Raw genomic sequence first — 20996 nt, forward strand, 5'->3', positions numbered from 1 at the left:
GGGCATCCTCTCTCACTGAGGCCAAACAAGGTAGCCCAGTTAGGGGAATATGATCTACAGGCAGACAATAAATTCAGGGACAGCCTGGCTCTAGTTATTGGGGTGACTCGCATCAAGACCAAGCTGCTCATCTCTTGCTACATACATTCAGAGGGTCTAGACTGAACTATAATTTTCATATAGCATTTGATAAAATAGAAACATATGTATGGCAATTTAGAAAGGGATAGATCGATATGGACTGAAACTATTGGCCGAGGCTTCACATTGGAAGCAAAACGTGAGATGTGCTTCCTAGGACACATCAGTTTTAATGTGTTCTTTAAAAGGAAAGAGAAGTGTGTTCATGTGTTCCTTAAGAAGAGATAGAAGGCAGAGGTGTTTTGTTGTGCACAAATAACCACAGGTATTTAGGGAGGCATCAGAGGAAGAAAGCAGAGAACATCTGACCTTAACAGCTACTAAAGATGCACATATGGGCCTTCTGGCAGGAATGGTACATTACACATTGATTCTTGTTCACGGACCAGCCTTATAATATTTTTATAACAGCTAGCATGAGAAATCATTTCCCGTGAGTCATTTGCACGGCTAGGTCCACTTTCCTTGCTGACGGCTTCTTCTCTTGCACAGCATGCCTTTGCTCTTAAGAACAGAGTAGAATTGGGTGTCCTGGCCCCCACTTCTGTCTAGAAATCTCAAAATGTCATTGTTCTTTTGGGCAAATCACTTTGTTCTGCTCAGTCCTTACCTCATCTGCAGAATGAGGGGGAATAGATTAGGGAGTTTCTTGCATTGCATTTGGTGTGGAATCTTAAGATTCCAAATGAAATTGCATCTGTCCAGTGAGTCAGTTTAGTCATTTTATCCAGAAAGTAGTAATAACTGTACACTTGCAATACATTCAAATACCAAACCTATAACATACAAAGCTACCTTGGATTTACAGTCGATCTCTTTTTCTAAAGATGTATTCACAACTCCTTGTTATTCCAAAGCTTGATAAAACCCAATCCCTTCAGGATGCCTAAGAACTGTGTCTGTCCCATCAGCCAGTTGCATATCAGTGCCTCTGAACCACGCAATTTGAAATTAGTCTTCACTGTAGCTGGCCTAGCAGAAAGATGACTCTCCTGCTATGATAAACCCTCACTGCATTTCCCCTTGCTCTTACCCAGAGCTTCAACTCTGGTAGATGTGTTTATCACACGTTTTTTAAGTGCCCTGAATTTGTAAACTTCAGCAGCATTTATTTATCCTCTCCTGCTGTGGAAGACACTGTACTGGGCCCTGTTCAATGGTAGGGAAAACTCTCAGGCTGTGAGCAGTGAGCAAAGACAGAGGAGTCAATGGGCTGCTGCTCCAGTCACCTTGCTGCCTACTCGTTGTCTCTTTCCATTTGACTTGGGTTCTGAAGGACATTTGCCAGAGCCGGGCTCCTGGGACCCCTGTGACTTGCATGTCTATTTTCACTTTCAACATGATCTGAACTGATGTTTTCATTTGTTAAAAGAAAACCAAGAACATACACTGGGAAACTCTGGCTGGAATCACTTCAGATCATCACTGGTATTTATTCTGTGTCATAAACTGTAATCCTTCATTTCCCTGGTGGTTTTATAGTGGACAGTCAGGGAAATTTCAGTCAGCAGTGAAAGATCTCAAAGAACTACGGAGAGATGATGGGGAAGGTTGTAGTACTAAGAACAAGACATCAAGTTGTTCTTGATCTTGATCAGAACTTGGCAGTACAAGAAGAAACAGGATTACAAGACAGAAGAAAAGGACATAGAACTTGTGGTTATGCAAGAAAAGGAATTTTGAGTGCAGAAAAATTGGAGTATTTACTTAATCTTGGGTTTTTGACAAAAAATAGTAACTTTTAGTATGATTGGTCTCAAATTTAGAAAAGTATAGAAGCTAAAGACTTTTTGCAGATTCACATTGAATGGAAACATAAAACTCATAATAAGGTATTGTCTCAAAGTCCTTGAAGACAAAGAGATACCAGAAGAGCTAGGCATAGGGAACTATGTTCAAGAGATATAATATGAAGAAGAAAAAAGAACACTGCAAATGCTTCCAAACAATTGAACAGGGAGGAAACTGTACATGCTAAACGGTGTTTGGTTCTACATGTTTGAATTACAGTGTTGATGTTTTGTCAACTAATTTTTCTAATAGGTAAATGATGTAAGTCATGTTAGCTGGGATGTTCTAGGCCTGGGGAGATCTTTAAAAAAATTATGATTTAAATGGCTCCATCATCAAAATGAGGCTGATCTGAGAGTCTCAGCAGAGCAGGACAGAAGCTCCATCAGAGTACCATAGCATCATGAAGAAAGAATTAATGAAGCTCCTGCATCCATCAGTCAGGAATGATAGTCAGCAACTTCTCTCTCTCTCTCTCTCTCTCTCTCTCTCTCTCTCTCTCTCTCTCTCTCTCTCTCTCATTATTATAATTCTTTAATCTTTTTTTTTTTTTTTTTTTTTTTTTTTTTTTTTTTTTACGGACCAGTCATCATCCTCCTCCTGGTCCAACCTGTGACTGTTTCTCATCCCATTCCATTCCTCCTCCCCATCTATAAGAGGATGTCCCCACCCCCAACCCCTGCCCCACCAGACCTCTTTAAGGCTCCCAAGGATTAGGTGTGAGGGTTAAGTATCTCTCAGTGAGGCCAGACCCAGCAGTCCTCAGCTGTATAAGTGTTGGGGACCTCAGATCAGCTCACATTTGCTGCCTGGTTCAGTGTCTGAGAGATCTTGGGGGTCCAGGTTACTAGAGACTACTGGTCTTCCCAGTCCAGCAACTTCTTTCTTTGAGAAATTGGGTAAGATCTTACACTTTTTTTCCTATACAAACAATTTTCCGAGGACAAGAGAAGTTTCATGTTTCCCATAGGAGAAAAAAATTAGCCAATGTTTATTGTATCTGGGACTTTAATTACCAAGGATAATATACAGTGTCTGTTCTAAGTCCTAGAGGAGCCTAAGAGGGAAGGAATCTTGGAGTGCAAAGATGAGCAGTCTCATTCATCAGGCATCCAGAGATCTGCTCTGCAGGAGCCTCCAGTCTAACCTGCACTTTGAACCCGAACATAAATGTGGAACAGGCTCTAATTTGTTACTTCGTGGTAACAATGATATTACAGCTGAGGTGTAAGACAACTTGATTCTTGCTAGCAGCTTTGTTGAGAGTGCTGTGTGTTTTTAGTCACAGAAAGCCATGATTAGATGTGCCAGAAACAAGGAGCCAAGTGCTCCCTTTTTGGTTAAAAATGGAGTAAATAAACAATTTCTCCTTTATTCTCGTCTTTACTCTTTGTAATTTCCTTGGGACTGAGCCTCTCTGCACAACCATGTTCCATAAAGAATTGTGCATAACCCTATGAGCTCTGGGAGTTCAAGCATCTGGGATAACTGATCATGGCATTAGCACAGCTAGTCAACCACTTTGTTCCAGTCGTGCTTGGGCTGGTAGGGGTTTCAGGACGGGCCCATGTTACTCTCTGATGGGATGATTGGCACACCAAGGTGGCTGTAGGAAAATTCAGAACTAACTCAGGGAGGACCTCTGCAGGTAAAAATTCCGTGATGTGCTATTTTCCCCAGAGGTCCCTCAGTCCTCAGGACCCTACATCTCAGTGTGGGGTGCAACTGTTTCAGGGAACAGCTCCTCATCCTTGTGTTTTCTTAGTAGGTTTGCTTGGTTCCTGATACTGTCTCTGGCCCTAATCTGGATTTAAGCTGACTCCTATTTGGGCAACAGCAAGGAATGAAGTTTTTAATGACTTTATCACTGCACTTAAGGAGAATGCATCTTAAAATAGAAACCTCTCTGATTTGGTTTAGACTCTCTCTTGTCTGTATAATGTGCACTTGTGACCATGTGTCCGTGATGGAGAGAGGGGCTGGTATATTTTGTGATGAAACTGTGTAAGTAAACATCATTTAGTGTAATCAATAATAAGGGCCCAGAACTGGGGAGGAGTCCTGGCCCTTGCTGACACTGTATGAGAAAAATGGCATGTGACTGCAGAACTTTGCTAAAAATGAGAACAAAAGAAGTAATCTCTCACTGTAGATGGCAGTAAATACGGGCCACCTGCGACCTCGAGAGTGACCTTCTTTCCTTATCACCAACTTCATTCCAGATGATCAGTTGAACTCTGAGGAGAAGAAGAAGAGAAAGCAACGGAGAAACAGAACAACCTTCAATAGCAGCCAGCTGCAGGCCTTGGAGCGTGTCTTCGAGAGGACACATTACCCGGATGCTTTTGTACGAGAAGATCTTGCCCGTCGGGTGAACCTCACTGAGGCCAGAGTGCAGGTAACTCACACTTTGAGTGGCAGGCACCAAGCCTCCCCACCACAGTGACACATCTCTGAACATTGTTTATGGATACAAATATAGGTTTGGGGTTGGAGCTGATATTGATAAGGGTTATGAAAACAAAGTGTAAGAGCAGCCTTCGTATCTTTACTGTGCTTCTTTGGGTAGAATGGTATTTTGGAAAGCCAAGTGGAATGCCTTTAGGAAGGATGGGATGTGCTGTAGGGAAGGAAAGGCTGTTGTAAACTCTCTATATAGTATTCTATAAACTAGCCTCTGCACTCCCAGCTTTCAATTTAAATCCTAGAGTGGCTGTAGATATGGCCCCTTCCTCACCTGAGCTTTCCTCGACAGCTTGGGAGAATGTACAAACCTCCTAGTACTTTGTTCTCAGTACTCATGATTATGAATGGTGGTAAGGGCTGGGGATGGATATTGAAAAGCTAAGAGCACACATAAACAAGATAATATCTTATAGTCTCCAATATCTTTAGGAAATAAGACAGAGAAGGGGAGGGTAGAGTCATGGTGGTTCTTTCAGTCAAAGAGTATAAAGATTCTCCACCTGGGACATGGGCATCTCCTCCAAGTTCTACCCCAAGAGACAAGGAAAAGGAAAAGAGAAGATGCAAGGAAAGCCATTTAGACCCCTTCTGTGGCCCCAGGGAAATGGAAACAGAATGTTGAGGATACACCTTGGTGTCAGCTGTCAGGGCTCAGATAATGCCCAGTAGCAACATAACATCTGTGGTGCCAACCCACTATCCTCATAGGATTGTATCTTCAGCATACACACCACCCCATAGGACTGTATCCTCAGCATACACACCACTCCCATAGGACTGTATCCTCAGCATACACACCACCCTCATAGGACTGTATACACAGCATACACACCACCCCCATAGGGCTGTGTTCTCAGCATACACACCACCCCCATAGGACTGTATCCTCAGCATAGACACCACCCCAGGCTGCTTTTCACACACAGCGATGAGCACTTTCCTCCTTCCTAACCTGTTATGTCTCCTATTTCCCTATCTCAACCACACAAAAGAAACAATGAAATGAAGAAGAAAAGCACAAAACATGCTCTTAGTCTGAGTGTTTCTTTTTTCTTTTGATATTTTGTTTTTGTTTTTAACTTTTAGAGAGAGAGGGAGAGAGAGAGAGAGAATATAAACTTATAAACTTAAATAAGTAAGAAGGTAGAGAGGATCTGGGAGGAACTGGAGGAAGGGAAAATATGGTCAAATAAATTGTATATAAAATATTAAATCAAATAAACCAGTATCCCCTGGCATCCTACAGCAGCATTTTGCTGTAGTGCTCTGAATTTTAAAAAGGAAACATCGCAATGGTGAAAGTTGTTTTAAAAATGCAGAAGGGTAGCTTTTTGAGTTGGGAGATAAATCTTGTCCGATTTCAGTACTTGAATGTCATGCATGTGCATACATGTTACATCCATATGCACACACATACATGCATACACACTTGGTGGGAGACACAGGAAATTGCCATCTATGCATCACCTAGGCCTATCATACATCTCTTCCTTTCCCACTACACTGCTAACCAACGCCTCTATTGCTATGAATGTTTTCTGCTTGAGTGACACGGAATTGCTCCTCTGTGGTGTTGTTATTTCTCCTTAAGCTCGTAGGCTTTCCCAGACCAAACCCATTGCTGAGCTCTGGGACTCTATATTCAGGGCATTTGTCTTAGCATGGCATGTACTAGTAACCTGTGGGGTCAAGTCCCCTCACTGTATGCTAAAGTACTGTGTGGAAAAACTTTTTATTCATCTTGGAAAAATACATTTCTCCTCCTTTCCTCAAATGCCTATTGAGCTACTGGGGACTTTTTGACTTAATTTGATTTGTTGGAGATAAATAAGGCACTGGCCCACTTATTAAGGGTATCATGTACAGTTGGCATTTTTATCCAATTCTTTTAGACCTTAGTGTCATATACCTTTCACTACAACACTTCACAGAGGAAGTGGGGTTACAATGAAATCTTGGGTTTGAAACCGGGACAGAGAGAAGGTTTACTACAGATAGAGTGAATGTCTGGCGTCACTGTATGTGGTGGACGCTCATCTACTGTTTTGGGGGAGTCCTCTGAGCCTAAAATACACTAAAAAGTAGTGTGGGCTTTATGATCAGCAGAGAGCTAATTCTTGAACAGTGCTTTTGTTTTTCTGTGTTAAGAAATTTTCATTTTTTCAGTAGAAAGGCGGCAGAGGGCACCAAGTAAGGCACTGGTTAAATTTACATTTAAAGTGGTACTCTAACAGCAACATATTATCACGTATGAAAGAGCTGGGGACTGGGCAGGAAGGGAGGAGATGTGAGAAACTACCTTTATTGATTTCCATTCACATCCTGCACGCTACATAACTCTATTGGGGGGGCAACATTCACAAGGCATTTTAGGTAAATGTTGTCCCCTAGAGCAATTTATTCCCACACACTGTCATCCTTTCTACAACTTAACCAAACTATTTAGTTTCCATTACTCAGATGTACGTGCACATCAGGTTTTAACAAACTTTGAACTGCAGTCAGTAAATCCTCTTCATCTCTTCCTCCAAGGCCCACACTCTAGCGAGTGCTCCATAGAGCATTCTTTAATGAATATAATGAATGAATAAAATTATATTGCAGTCTGATTCGATTGTATGGTCATGGGTTGAATATCCTTAAGTAAAACTAAATGCTGTTACTATTTACTTGAATATCAGGATTGTATCTCACTGGACATATATCCTCAACTTTAATGTAGAAATGATAAAACCTAACATACAGAATTATCATGCTAACTAGGAATAGTCCAAATGTGGGTTATAGTCCTGGGATCAATTCTGCCAGGCTACGTGCATTCCTTGAGATGTACAAATAAAAGTCCTCCAATTGAATTCTCAGGGTTAATGCCTGGTTTGTTTGTTTGTCTTTTCCTTCCTGCCTGAGAGTTCTTTCATTGAATGTAAATACGTTTCCCTGCCTGGTTCAGTAGGGTAGAAGTGCTGGGATCTCATAGGCAGGAGCTGGTGTACAGACGCACCCTTGAGGGAAGAGGGACGCCTCTGAACAGCTCTCCTCCCCGAGTCTTGGGTTCCCACGGGGTTGCCAGTTCACTGGAGCACTCTTTGTGGTTCCTTTGCTTTTGTTGCATCTCCTCTTCCTCCGTGGTTTTTCTTGCACCTTTTCTATGAATAAGTTTCTTCTTAATCCTTGCCAGAAGGTGTGGGAGAGATAGAGGGGTTTCTTTAAATAATAAATGCGATGAAAGCAGATGAAATATTTGATGAATCTTTAAAATGCTCTTAGAAATCCCATTGTATCCATTGCCCACATCTAAGGAAATTCTAATTTTATTGGACTTAATTACAACGGGGCTTATAACCGACATTTTGTTGCCACGTGGAATGTGCATAGATTCCCATCTCTGGATTCTTAATTACAAGCATCTCATGATCTTCTTTTGCTTGGCCTGGCATGTGCTAAGCACAACTCCTGAAGTATTACACAGATACAGAGGTTTAACTCTAAAACTCACTGCCCATGAGGAAAGGATTAACACTGCAGGGTTTTTTTTCTCTTTTCTTTTAGGAAGATATCTAGACCCATCCTGTTTCTTTCTTGGGGAGGCATTATATAGTAAAATCAACCAAAATTTCCTTCTTGTAACCTATTTTTGCTTGTTCTTCCTCTTCCTCTTGACATCTTTCTTCCTTCCCAACAATATTTCAGGTGTGGTTTCAGAACCGAAGAGCCAAGTTCCGCAGGAATGAGCGAGCCATGCTGGCCAATAAAAACGCGTCTCTCCTCAAGTCCTACTCAGGAGACGTGGCTGCCGTGGAACAACCCATCGTACCTCGTCCTGCTCCCAGACCCACCGACTATCTCTCCTGGGGGACGGCCTCTCCGTACAGGTGAATGACTGGCCCACTCTCTCTTGCTCCACTTCCACATGCTTCTCAGCCATCCACCACTCTCACGGCTGCTTTTGCAGCTGGCTGACATTCCTTACTCGGTTAACCTCTTCAGAGACATTCAACTTGCTGGTATTTCCACATTTCCCCAGGAGATTGCTAGTTGCCCCAGGAGCAGGGTTTGGGGCAGAAGAGAGAGGGGCAGCCATCAGCAATCTCCTCCCGGACTCAGGAATTCTTGCCACGGTTGAAAAACTGGGAAAGAATATAAACGAACAGATCCTTTGTAAACTGTGCCCGATGGCCTTCTTGGAACCATTCCGGAACAAAAGTATCCCGTTTAAGACACATTTGCTGTGTTACAGCCAAGGAGGGAATCAATGTGTAATGTTCCAAGTGTAGGACTAAAGGCACTCCTCACAATAAATCTGATTGTGAATGAAGAGGAAAGGAGAAAGGGTGGGAGGGAGAAGAAGTGAGGCAGGGATGGAGGGAGAGAGAGAGACAGAGAGAGGAGTGAGACAGGAAAGAAGGAGGAATGTTCAGCAGCAGAGAGGCTCACTTTAGCCATTTTCATGACTTTGTTAGTGGCTGAGGCTTTCTTAAGATCCCCGGAAACTCCTCCTCCATTTGTACTTCTCATCTCTCTCTCTCTCTCTCTCTCTCTCTCTCTCCCTCCCTCCCTCCCTCTCTCCCCATCCCTCCCAGGTGCTGTGGTATGCTTTAAATAGGGGGGAAAAAGGGATAGACCAAACTTGTGTATTAAAAAGGAAGCGACTGAAGCAGGAAACAATAGAGAACCATTTCAATCCCTATTTGGAATCTTTCTATTCAGTATGCTTTTCAGAAAGCACAAGTTGATGTAAGCGCATCTAGGGTTCCTTGACCTAGAATCAGGCTAGTATGCCTTTCTTTAAACCTTGGAAAAACCCAAGTCAAGGCTATATATTCTTCCTGGGAGAACTATACAGGTGTTCACTTTTCTATTGAATGACATTTTGTTTATCTTTTTAAAGTTAATTCTTGACCCAAGGAAGAATTTAAAACTGGTTACAGGGACTTGGACCCAGATAAAGATGTGAAATGCCACATTTGTGAAACACCAGTACTTTGCCACACTTGATAGGTACCATTACATTCCAATGCCTCATCTAAATGCTCATTCAGGTTCAAGTGAGCTCTTTGGAAAAATGTCATAAATGCATTTGGAAGTTCTATATACATCCCTCGTGAACTTAACCTGAAGCAGTGCTGATCTCAATGATAGGTATCCGTATCTAGAGGAATGGGAGGGGCCTGTGTGTGTTCTGGGTCTCCACTGGTCAACCTTTGCCATCATGTCTATATTACCTATTTAGAATGTAGATGCTTCTTCTGTAGAACCTACTAAAAACACATTTGGAGACTATTGTGGAATAGCATAGCCTATAATATTTTAAATAAGTGGAAGGCTGTTTCCCCTACAACTATTGGTAGTCCATGGATTCAGTGATCAACTTGGAATATGGGTGTAGGTCAAAGTCTGGTGCATTAAGATCTCTGGTTTAAATCTGGTTCCAACCAGGAAGTATTGCTCCTTTTTCTGTTTATGTCTTCTTTGGGATTTTTACCCCAGCTATTAACAATTCAGATGGCTGCCATGTGGTCCTTACCCATGGAGCTTAACATAGCATACTACACAAATGGAGATGAAATCCTTCCTAAACTAGCATCAAGTTAGGCAATCTGAACCAAAGAGACATGCCCAAGTGTGGACTTCTAACAGAAGCTAGTAACATGGGGATTTGGTGTGCCTTTTTGGGAAATATTCTATTTTAATTAAAAAAAAAAGATTTTCTACATATATTTTGAAAATCCACTCATAATCTCACCATCTTGATGTACCTAGTTAGTTCATTTTATGATCAGAGTTCATTATTTTATATAGGAATAGTCTTAGTGTACATTTTAGTTTGTATTATGCTCTTTTGTTGTTTAAGACTGTCTAACTTAGTACTTTATACTCATTTCGTGGAATGCGTTCATTTCTCTTACATACAAGGCTTGTAAAAAAGTCAATTGAAGCAATATAGAAGCTAATTTTTTATAGTTGTATGAAGAATAAATTAACATCCAATATAAGTAAGGAAGCAAAAGTTTAAGGCAACACTTTAATCATTGATATGTTTCTTTGACCTATTGTTAACTGAAGTGTTTATAATTTCATTATTTTCCGAAAGTGTCAAAAGCTAATCTGTTACTTGGCGATATTTCTGTATGATTTTACATTTTGAAACTTGCTAGGACACATAACTGTTGTTGAGGAAATATAAAACAAACCTCAAGAAATGATGACAAGCAAAGGAGATAACAGGCCTGGCTATTTCTGTCGGTACCATTATGTCAGGCTAGTACCTCACATGAGATATTCATTGCAAGGCTTTTCCCTTGGTCAACCTTTAGACCCTCCTGTGTGATACCCTTGCCCTGGTTCAAAACAAGAGGAGACTGGTCACTTCCCCTGGTTTAAGTCTTCAGCAAGCAGAGTTAAAACAGTACTACTGGGTCAGGTTTCTACCGAACACATTGGGCGGCATGATCAGCCTAGTATATTTAAATTTGACATTGGAAAAAACAAATCATATAAGATTGGAAAACTATCTAAATTCTCTTTCTCCCTTCAAGCACTCTTTCTTGACCAGCAAAGCCTGTCTAGAGCTGAAGTCTGCATTTTGGGGTTTGGCATCTTAGGGTGATGGCAAATGTGGTTAGATCGTGAAGCCCAGGGACAGAGAGTAGACTTTTGCCAGAGAGAATGGTTTTCTGGCTTCCATAGTTTGTCTCAGAAGAACAAAAAACCAAGTCATAAAAGCAGCTATTTGCCAATAGTCAGAATCATAGGCTGGAAAGTACCCTCCTCCTTGGTGGATGTCTTTGCTATTGAGTGTAGAGATCAAATGACAGTTATATCATTTGGACTGGGAAAGGTTTTGGAATGACAATAATTATTACATTAGGACAAAGGGTATAAACCAAGAGTGTCCCAGGCAAACTAGGACATTTGGTTCACTCTAATTATAGCTCACCATGATGACATCCTTAATTCTCTTGAGCACATTAGGTGATGACATCAGACAGGCAGCCAAGGTACTAGAGGAAGCAATGTACTTCTTAACATGAGACTCACTTTCCTGGCAGAGGTTGTTATTAATTTAACTGTAACTTATTGAAGCAGCCTTCTTTGGGGACATTAATTCACTTCTTAGGTGAGAATAATCTTCTTTAAGTGACTTAGGAAAATGGAAATGCACACAAAAGTAAAATGATCAAGACTCACTAACCTTACACTGTTATCCGTCATGGGTAGCAACAATCAACCACATTCTATACTATTCTCTGAGATGAAGTAGCCAACAGAACCTTACCCAGACTTTGTTGTTACTACAGGAGGTAGACAGTGAAAGGCTTGGCTCTGTTGTTCTGGTCAGGAGTGCCATTTGTAGAGGGAGGGCTGGACTTGACTAGTGGCAAGGGCAAGAGAGGCCAATTACACTTGTACAGTGTCCCTCCCCTCGGTTGGTCTTGGTCATGGTGCTGCTGACATCTGCTCAACGCATTTGGCTCATTTCTCCCTTTCACACTTTCAAAAATAGATCTTCGTCCCTCCCAAGATGTTGTTTACACGAGGGGCTTCATAACGGATTCTAACGGAAGACACTGAAAAGGTAACTTGTCAGATGGGGAGGAGGGTGGCTTTTGGGGGTAGGGCATAAAGGGAAATTAGGGTTTTTTAAAAAAAACAAGGCGTGGCATCCTAGAAATGTAAGCAGTGCAGGGTCTCCACATGGGAAATTAGAAGTCAGAAATGTAAGAAAGCATGGCCAGGTAAGAAAGTATAAGAGGATAAATCATTCTACCTCAGACACAGTTATGTTCAGGGATAACTAGACTGGACATATGAAGATTTTGATCCATTAAAGTCTAGAGTGAGACTGGGATTCTGCATCTCGCTGTTGTTCAATGAAGTCATTCTCATGGGGGGTCACATTTACAGAATTTGACTGGGGTGGCTTTAGATGTGGGAGTATGAGCCAGGGGTCTGATTATGTTATTACTTTTTTTTTTTGTTGCCAATATTATAGTTGATTTAACTTGCAACTTAGTATTTAAAAGTAGATCTAGATATATCCACCCTATTGTATGTCTCAAAAGGGAGTTTGAAACCCAGGGATAAACAATATGATATATCCAGTACTGAGAAGGGAGAAACACAAAAGATCTGGCAACAGTAGAAAGATGTTTCTAGAAAGAGAAGTTAAACATTATAGAGGGATCACAAAACAAGCGAGGAAAACCAAAGCCTCACCAAAGAAACATGGTCCCACATGTCCACTTAGAGAAGCCAAGTGTTTATTTCAAAACTCAGCTTCTGTGTTTCAATTAGAAGCAAGAAATGGTGATTTAAGTTACACAAGCACACCTCCAAAGGATTTATAAGAACTCTTCTTAGAAGTACGTTTCCCCAAGAAGACTGAAATTTAATTAGATTGAACAAGGATAGCTCCACTGTTCCTGCATTGGCAAGACAACAAACCAAAGAGACAGCCTCCAACCTCGGTATTTCAGGGTCCAGGAAACTGCAAAGCAGAGCCTGTGAGAAACAATTCAGAGGGGGTTGAAACCTGGATGCTAAGGACCATCACATGCTTCTCAGGCACCACAATCATCTTTAGGATGATTCTTAAAGCTGCTTGTCATCATTGGCTCAAAAAGACTAAAGGAAAAATAACATTAAAGACCGAGTCAGACACTATGTTTTTCTCCTCAATTGTTTTGTGATTTATAGGACAGACTCTGTGGGTGATTAGAAAGAAAATCATTGAGAGTGTTTGCTATAGTTACATGCTATTGGCGATTATTTTCCTTCAGTTTTTTTAAAAACCACCATTCAGAGAGAGTTGAATTGGTCATAAATGAATTGTCTCCTGAGGAAACAACCACCTAACCCTGCTAGTAGGGTTAGCATTCTGCTGGGCTGCATCTGCTTGGAATCTCCAAATAAGGAAGAGGGAAAACTTCATGCTTCCAGAAATGTGTCAGCTCTGTGAAGTCCCACTGCAGACTTGATGAGTCAGCAGAGGGAAGACAAGTGTTTCCTTGCATCCCTAATGTCTCCATGTGCTTTATTTGGCAATGCAGCTTCTCGGTTACAAAGACCTTTGTTAAAAATTCAATACAAGTGGAGCATTAGCTAACTTTTTAAACCTTGGTCCCAGGACTCTGCTCAGATGAGTTCCCTGCATACAAGCATAAGAAGAGTCTTAATCAGTGGGAAACTAAGCATAAAAATGTCTGTTTGTTCACCAGGCTCTTGGTGGTTCTCTCTCTCTCTCTCTCTCTCTCTCTCTCTCTCTCTCTCTCTCTCTCTTTCTCTCTCTCTCTCTTTCTGACTCCCTGGTTCTCTGTCTCTCTCTTCCACTCTCTCTTTTTCTCCCTCAACTCTAAGAAGCTTCATTCTATGTAGCAACAAGTAATTTTACATTGGCTGAATTGGCCCATGAATTGGTTGAAATCAGTTAGCTGTGTCGGTGTCCCTCCGGTAGAAAGAGATCTTAGGGCTCTTTTGTTTCCTAAAGCAGAAGTTTCCATGACATGGAAAACAGGTGGTCATGAACAGTCTCGCAGGTTGGCAGCCTTCCAAGGCTATCCTGCATCTGTTGTCACTCAAGCAAGCCTTCCATCTTCCAATGCCATGTTTAAAGCATGACTAAGCAACTCTTTAGCCACCCAGTTAGTTATCCAGTAACACACCAGTAGTTAATTATTTCTTTTCTGACTGGTAATGAGTCATTTTTGTCCTGGGTATGTCAGAAAGCTGCTGGTGGCTTGCCTATATCTCACATTTAGCTTGGGCTGTCAAAGTAGACCCATGCCAAATACCCTGAAGGAAGTATATAAAATGTCATTAAAAGTTTGACTTGTGGGACCATCTTGAATATTTATTAAGAGGTAGGGAATAGAGATGGTGTCTGTTCTTTATAACCTTCATATTCAGCTACTGAGTGCTACAATACGGTAGCACAATCATTGAACGTTCATGACTTTCTTAAGTGTTTATCAAGCGAAAGGGGCATCACTTACCAAACCTCCGATGGAAGTGTGGACTTCATTCCTTAATGTAAACTGCTCTCTTAGGGACTCCATATAACTTTGCCCCAGAGCCACTGCTGGAATGGTGCAGTCATCTCAGCAGGGATACACAAGGGGAAAAGACACCATTCTCTGTCACCCATGTTCAGGCTACCACTCAAATGCCTTGGTAAATCTCCAATCTCCTCTGCAAATACTATTCTAACTCCTATTCATTTGGTTTTGAGTGAGAAAGATGAATCAATCCTTCTTATTTTCTGTCAACCTAATTAGATAAAAACACAGTATTTCTAAGAGATGTGTTACCATTGTAACTACTCTAGCTACAGCATTTGACAAGGTAGATAGGAGACTATGAAACTACTATAGCCAAAATTATGAACTATAGACAGAATTGATATCAATACTGTAGTAGACAATTTGAAAAAATAGTAACAACTTCAGAAAATTAACACATGCTCTCAAAAGTTCAAATCCCTCCTTCCACTGAGGAAATGGAATACTTACAGCTATTAAAGAAAAGGTGGATGTCTATTAAGTAGAAACTTGATGCCCAGAATCTCAAAGAATGAGTAATAGCTTTCTTAGAAACCTGGGCTAAGTAACCACAAAATTACTCCATAACAATCTATAGTTTACCACTGGCCATTTTTCTTCTCTCGTGAAGTTTTAGCCTTGTATATTCAAAAGACATTTAATTCTTTCCCAGCCTTTAACAAATAACAGAGACATGTCCTAATGCCAACTTCCACACCATTTGTTTAAATTGCTAATAGCTGTGGACCTTGATATTCTCACAGAAACTTGGTTTAGAAAGGCTAATTTTATTTTATAATAATCTATGATTTAGGTACATTCTCCGAATCTGGTTCTTTCTTTTTCTTCACTACTAAATTTTTGAATGTTTAGTATATCCTAGAATGATTTGAACTATAAATTTGACATTTGCTTTGAGTTCCTGTAAGATGTTAGATAGAAGTATGTAATTCATCTAGAAAGCAAATGATATCTATCTGGCTGTTGTCCTATCTTAGTGGGTTACTCTTGTCATTTACTCATAATTCAAGCCTGCCTTAACTGGGGACTCTTCTGCCTCATGAATGGACAGTGATAAAGAAAATGTTTGTTTTATTAAGCCTTAATGTATTCATGCATTTTTTTATTGTGAAACAATGTTTTCTTGATCCAAGAATATGCAGTGACAATGCTCTTGTATATTGCATCCTTCTGGCTTTGTTTCTTCCCTTAAGAGAACTCATTTTATAGAAAGCACTAGTTCTCACAGAATAAATGAATTATTTTTCAAAATCACTACAATGGGGTTATAGACCTCAGAGACACTGAGCACAAGTCAGTTTAATCATCCCATATCTGGCTATGACTGTTTACTTAGTAGATGGTTTATTGAACACCAAATGTGTGCTGGATGTAGTGTCAGGACTACCCGAAGATATAGTGGAAAAAAAAGCAGATGTAGTGACCCATGCAGATGGTAGAGGACAGTGATAGCTACTTAACAAGTCATAAATTAAAAGTGGAAGAAGTGAATAAAGTAAAATGGAAGACATGACAGGAGAAGCTTGTCTGGGGGAGGGAGGCTTAAAACCAGCTGCCCAGAAATGATAAATAAGGGTAACAGCCAGAAAAATAAAATCTAAGTGAATAAGTCTTTGTAATCCTGAGTCTGTATTCTTCTGCTGCTGTAATGTTGACTTTATCCTCACAACCCCTTATATGCATGCAATAAAGCTTTGAATGGATTTGTTTTGTAGAAGGATTAAGAGAACTGATATTCAGTATATTTCTTTAACTCATTTTCCCCCTTTGGTAAATGCTAGACTCTGAGTGGAAATAGACTGCCATGGGTCTTAACTCTATCCTTGACTCTAGGCTGTCCCAGATAAATATTAAGAATCTAGTCTCTCTAGTGTTAATTATTCTTCTTTCTGATCTTGTCATCTGATCCCAGAACCACAAACACCAGCGTGACTGACAGAATCCCATTGGAATGCAGGCAGCAGAAACACATATGCCATTCCATTTATAAGTCCCATCCTGGCTCTCTGTTGAAAGAAATTTTACTAATCTTAGAAACAGCTAGAAGCATTCTATATACTTCAAAAGTTTTCTTTTAACTATTTCATATATAGGGATTATTTAACCCACACCTACACACCATTTTTCCTTTAAAGGAGATTCATGAATACAATAAATGGAACCCCAGTAGTAATGAGTTTTCTTGCATATGTCTTAATTATAGTTTATGACAATAAAATTTAGCTTCATGTTTCTCTCAACAACACAACAGCGAGAAACAGTTACATCTCAGATCAAGAATGGTAAAACTGTAACTTGGGAAGTCTATTTTGAAATTTTAAACATTTCCAAAGTGGCTCTACCCAAAGGTGATGTGTGCTAGTCAAATACCTTTGAGACTTTATAAAAGTCGAAACCCCTTAGTAGGAAAACCTTGACTTGGCAATGCTTGTTCTTATCATCCAATGAATCACCATGCCAGAGGAATAGGGTGGATTGTTTAAGCGATTCTAAAAGCACATCATTTCTTACAGTATTATTGATTGTTTAAAATGCATTGGAGTCCAGGTCAGCTTCCTAAAATGAAGAAGCAGAATTCTTTTTCCCTTCTGTTGAATGCTTCTGTTCTCCTCCGCTGGTTTCACTCGCTGTCTGGTATTGGTAGGAAAGATTAGACTGTGTTTGAGCTGATGATACTTCTGCTGTTTGACACAAGCAGTCTCCTCTTACTCCTGAAAGAAATCATTACTCACTGTATCTGACACAGCAAATACCTTCCCCTACCCTATCTCAGTCTCCTCTGCTTCCCCATGCCCTGCAAAAAGATGACCACCCTTTTTAAGGACCTTAAACTAATTGAAAACAGGGGGGCTGTAAGCGACCCCAGAGGTCCTCTCTCCACCCACTGCCCTGCCTGCCCCTGTCCTGAGATTACATCCACCCAGGGCATGGTCTTGCAGCTTTGTGAAACTAATGTCTGGTTCTCCCTGCTCTCTCCTTTGTCCCTACAGCGCCATGGCTTCTTATTCTGCCACATGTGCCAACAATAGCCCTGCACAGGGCATCAACATGGCCAACAGCATTGCCAACCTGAGACTGAAGGCCAAGGAATATAGTTTACAGAGGAACCAGGTGCCAACAGTCAACTGAGGAAAAAAAAATTAAACAGGCCTAAGAAGAAGTCAAATACCATAAGACTCCTGTCCTGTTCTGTCATTTCTTCATCCGCCGGAAAAATTAAAGCAAACAAACAAAGCCAGAACTAAAATATTGGGACCATGGCGGAGGAAAGCAGGAGAGGAACAAAGTGAAAATTAGTTAACAAATGTTTCTTCTTCCTCTTGGATACCATCACCATTTGCTTTTGTGTGTGTATTTTTTTTCCTTCTATTCATGCTTTGCTAAGTATACTCCAGGCTTCTTCTGTTAGGCTCATCCCACCCATTCCTATAATTTTGTGAGAATAAAAAAATATGCAGCAGCCAAAGATTCATATATATATATATATATATGAAAGAACACTTCTCAGTAACTTGTTTGACTTCAGTGCCTTATTTTGTCTCCTTTCAAGTCTCTCTAGGAGATTCTGAAAATCCAAAGCCTTTCTGAAGAATCTGTATTATTGTGCCTATGTTAGTCATGGTAAGGTTTTTCTATCAGCTACAGAAAAAATAAATGTACACATGTACTGGTCACTGAATTGTCTGATCAATGTGGTTGACCATGCCTGGTGAACTCTAAGCTCTAAGCTTTAGGTTATGATGTCACCATCAACCTCACTCCTCACCCAACCCAAGTAATAAACCATCCTAAGCTAAAGGTCCTCGTGGTTTTGAACAATTGCTGCCACTCGTTTTTTGATATAAGAAATACTTCCAGCTTTAAAGATGGCAAAATAATTTTGTAGGGAAAAAATCCTGGATTATGAAAGGCATAGTCTATATCTCTTTGGTGCCTTAGGGGTGGTCAGATGCACACTTTAAAATATACATATATATGCTGTACATATTTATATATATTATATATAAAATACTGAAAGCTTGGATTTGCAGTTTCTCAAACACTATAAAGGCAAACTCTCCACCATAACCATGGTCCTTATTTACACAGTAATGATACATTAAAGAGGCATCATGCTGTTTTTCATGTCCCATACAAAATTCTCATTAAGATCAAAGAGAAATTGGCTAGGAAGCTGTTTGAGAAGCACTTTCATTTTTAGAATAGGGCTTTAATGGAATTAGGAATCACTTGATGTTATAAAATTGACCTTGAGTTTGGACCCTGAACTCTAGTGGAAAGTCTGTATCCTCTGACGTATCACAGGAAGATAGGGGGAGGGGGAAGTACCTTTCTTCTCTCCATAGGAATAGGAAAGACAAGTAATATGTTTAAGTAAAATACTTAAAGCTTTGTCTAAATTTAAAAAATAGTACAATTATATTTTTACATTTTAGTGGTTTTGAAATGAGGTTTCGTACATAGGGTGGGAGGCAGAGCTGGTATTTCTTTGTTTCTCTTTGTTCCCAGCTATGCTTTGGCAACTTTCCTGGTGGACTTGACCAAACCATGTTACAATGCTGTGTCTAGTTTACCTGTTTAAAAATGGTTTAATAATTCCTACCTCACAGGATTTTTGTGAGGCTACATTCATTTGTTATCCCCCTTCCTCCCTCTCTCCTTTCCTTCCTCCTCCTTCTTCCTTCCTTCCTTCCTTCCTTTCTTTCTTCTTTTCTTCCTTCCTTTCTTGTTCTTTGTCCAGCACTTTGTAGCCGTGGAAGGAAAGGGACATTAAGAGCATACAGTATTCATGGACTAACAAGGTATCTGGAAGTTTCATTTTCTAGTAAGGAAAGGGTATCTGGCTGTACATAAATATAACCTTGTATTTGGAAATAATAAATAGGTTTATATTTTCAAATATCTCAACAATCACATCATTTGACCAAAGAATAATTTAAGGTACAAAGTATAGAGATGTTTTTTAACTTATATTTTCATCAAAAGCTTGGTTTTAATAATCATAGTTCTCAGTGAATAAAAGCCTTCAGACTGATTTTGGCCAAATATGTCAAATTTGCAATATGAATGACAGGCAAAGTATTTGGGATATAATATTCACTTTTAGCACACACTTGTACTTCTCTTGGCATATCTGGTTGAGCTAATGGTGATTTTTTTCTTCAGTATAATGGACATTCATCTGAAAATATATTTCAAGTTCTATTGTACTTTGTTCAATAATAAGAAGAAAGATCATCTTGCGTATTTTAATCTCATGAAGTTATTCCGTCTCAACAAGTACTATTAAAACATTTCTTTCAGAATAGTTAATGTGGTCTGGCTTAATGCACATTACTTGTTTATAAGGTGTCTCTCTATTCATGTATTTGTCCCATTGATGCTGTGTGTTATCAAGTTGCAAAAGAATAATACATACTTATTGTAAAAACTTTCTTTGATTTGTGAGTACAGGTTCAAGAGACTGGTAAACTTTGGGAATGTAGAGTTTGCAGAGAATAGCTAAAAGATTTGGATTATAGGCAAGGAAAAGAAATTATGAATGAAAAGGTTTTTATAAGAAAAGCAGAATCTTGGAAGACAGTTGTTTGAAGTCATTTGAAACCTTCATCCTGACATCCATTTCCAGTGGACATCAACCCAACCTAAACCCATAAACTCAAATGAGGAAGTGGGAGGTTGTATCTGATGCTTTGTACAAGCAGTTTCTTGGAATTTTGTATAATAATCCTTGTTAATTGGTCATAAGAATGCCTGCAGCTGGTAGACCCATAGCACAACATCTTTACCTGAGCACTTACCCGGGGGATGTACCTGAAACACTAACACTCAGTTTTGTTCACTTATGATACACTTTTAAAAGAATATATATTTAACCAGGAATTTGGAGGAGGATTAGATATCTACCTTGTAAGTTTGTTACCAGAGGAATGTTTCAGTGCCAGACTCAAGACTGCTCTCTGTCAATACATCCAGATGAAGGCATTAGGGCTATTAATGTCCACAACCCCTTCCTGAACAAGAGGCCAATTAGTAGAGTATTTGGCAGGTTAAATTAAACCAGAAGTAATGACCCAATTACAAAGAAAGGGAATGATAAATGGTAATAAAGATCTCATAAAAATGTAATATGTAAATTATATCTTGCTTTATGATGTAAAATATACATTGTCTGTGTTAGAATAGAAATGATTTCTTTTCAATAAAATGAAAGACTAATAATACAATGTCTTTTGTTATGATATGTTGGACTCAGACAGTTATTTTCACTTTCAACTTCCAAAAGGCAGAGCTGCTTAAATTGAAGATGACATTGAGAAACATGATAGTAAGAAGACTTATAAGCAATGTAATTTATCCAAGTGCAATATACAACTCTTGGTTTTAATATAAAAATGAAGCATTTTAAACAATCATTGTGCACAGTATGGGTGGGTAAGAGTAAAAAGATTAGAAAAGCCACATTGTGAGAAACAAGTTTTTTAATAAGAGGAAAATAATCTATTTTTTCTTCAAAATCAAAAATAGTGGGAGGAAGAA

The 20996-nt window shown here is 39.7% G+C and overlaps 1 protein-coding gene across 2 annotated transcripts in view; it reads left to right on the forward strand.

The window, feature by feature from the left end:
- The window catches only part of PRRX1 (paired related homeobox 1), a 66771-nt gene extending 46108 nt beyond the window's left edge, over window positions 1–20663 (forward strand). Inside the window, exons 2-5 of one of the 2 annotated variants that reach the window (XM_080917362.1) lie at window positions 4155–4330; window positions 8089–8270; window positions 11903–11974; window positions 17447–17582. In XM_080917362.1, the coding sequence (XP_080773488.1) occupies window positions 4155–4330; window positions 8089–8270; window positions 11903–11957 (413 nt within the window). In that variant the 3' untranslated portion in view covers window positions 11958–11974; window positions 17447–17582. Of the gene's footprint in view, window positions 1–4154; window positions 4331–8088; window positions 8271–11902; window positions 11975–17446 lie in introns of both variants that reach the window. The other variant, XM_080917361.1, reaches the window with a different exon arrangement.
- Window positions 20664–20996: the final 333 nt, after the last annotated feature.

The sequence above is a fragment of the Micromys minutus genome (genome assembly GCF_963924665.1).
Source record: "Micromys minutus genome assembly, chromosome: 1".
Taxonomy (NCBI): Eukaryota; Metazoa; Chordata; class Mammalia; order Rodentia; family Muridae; genus Micromys; species Micromys minutus.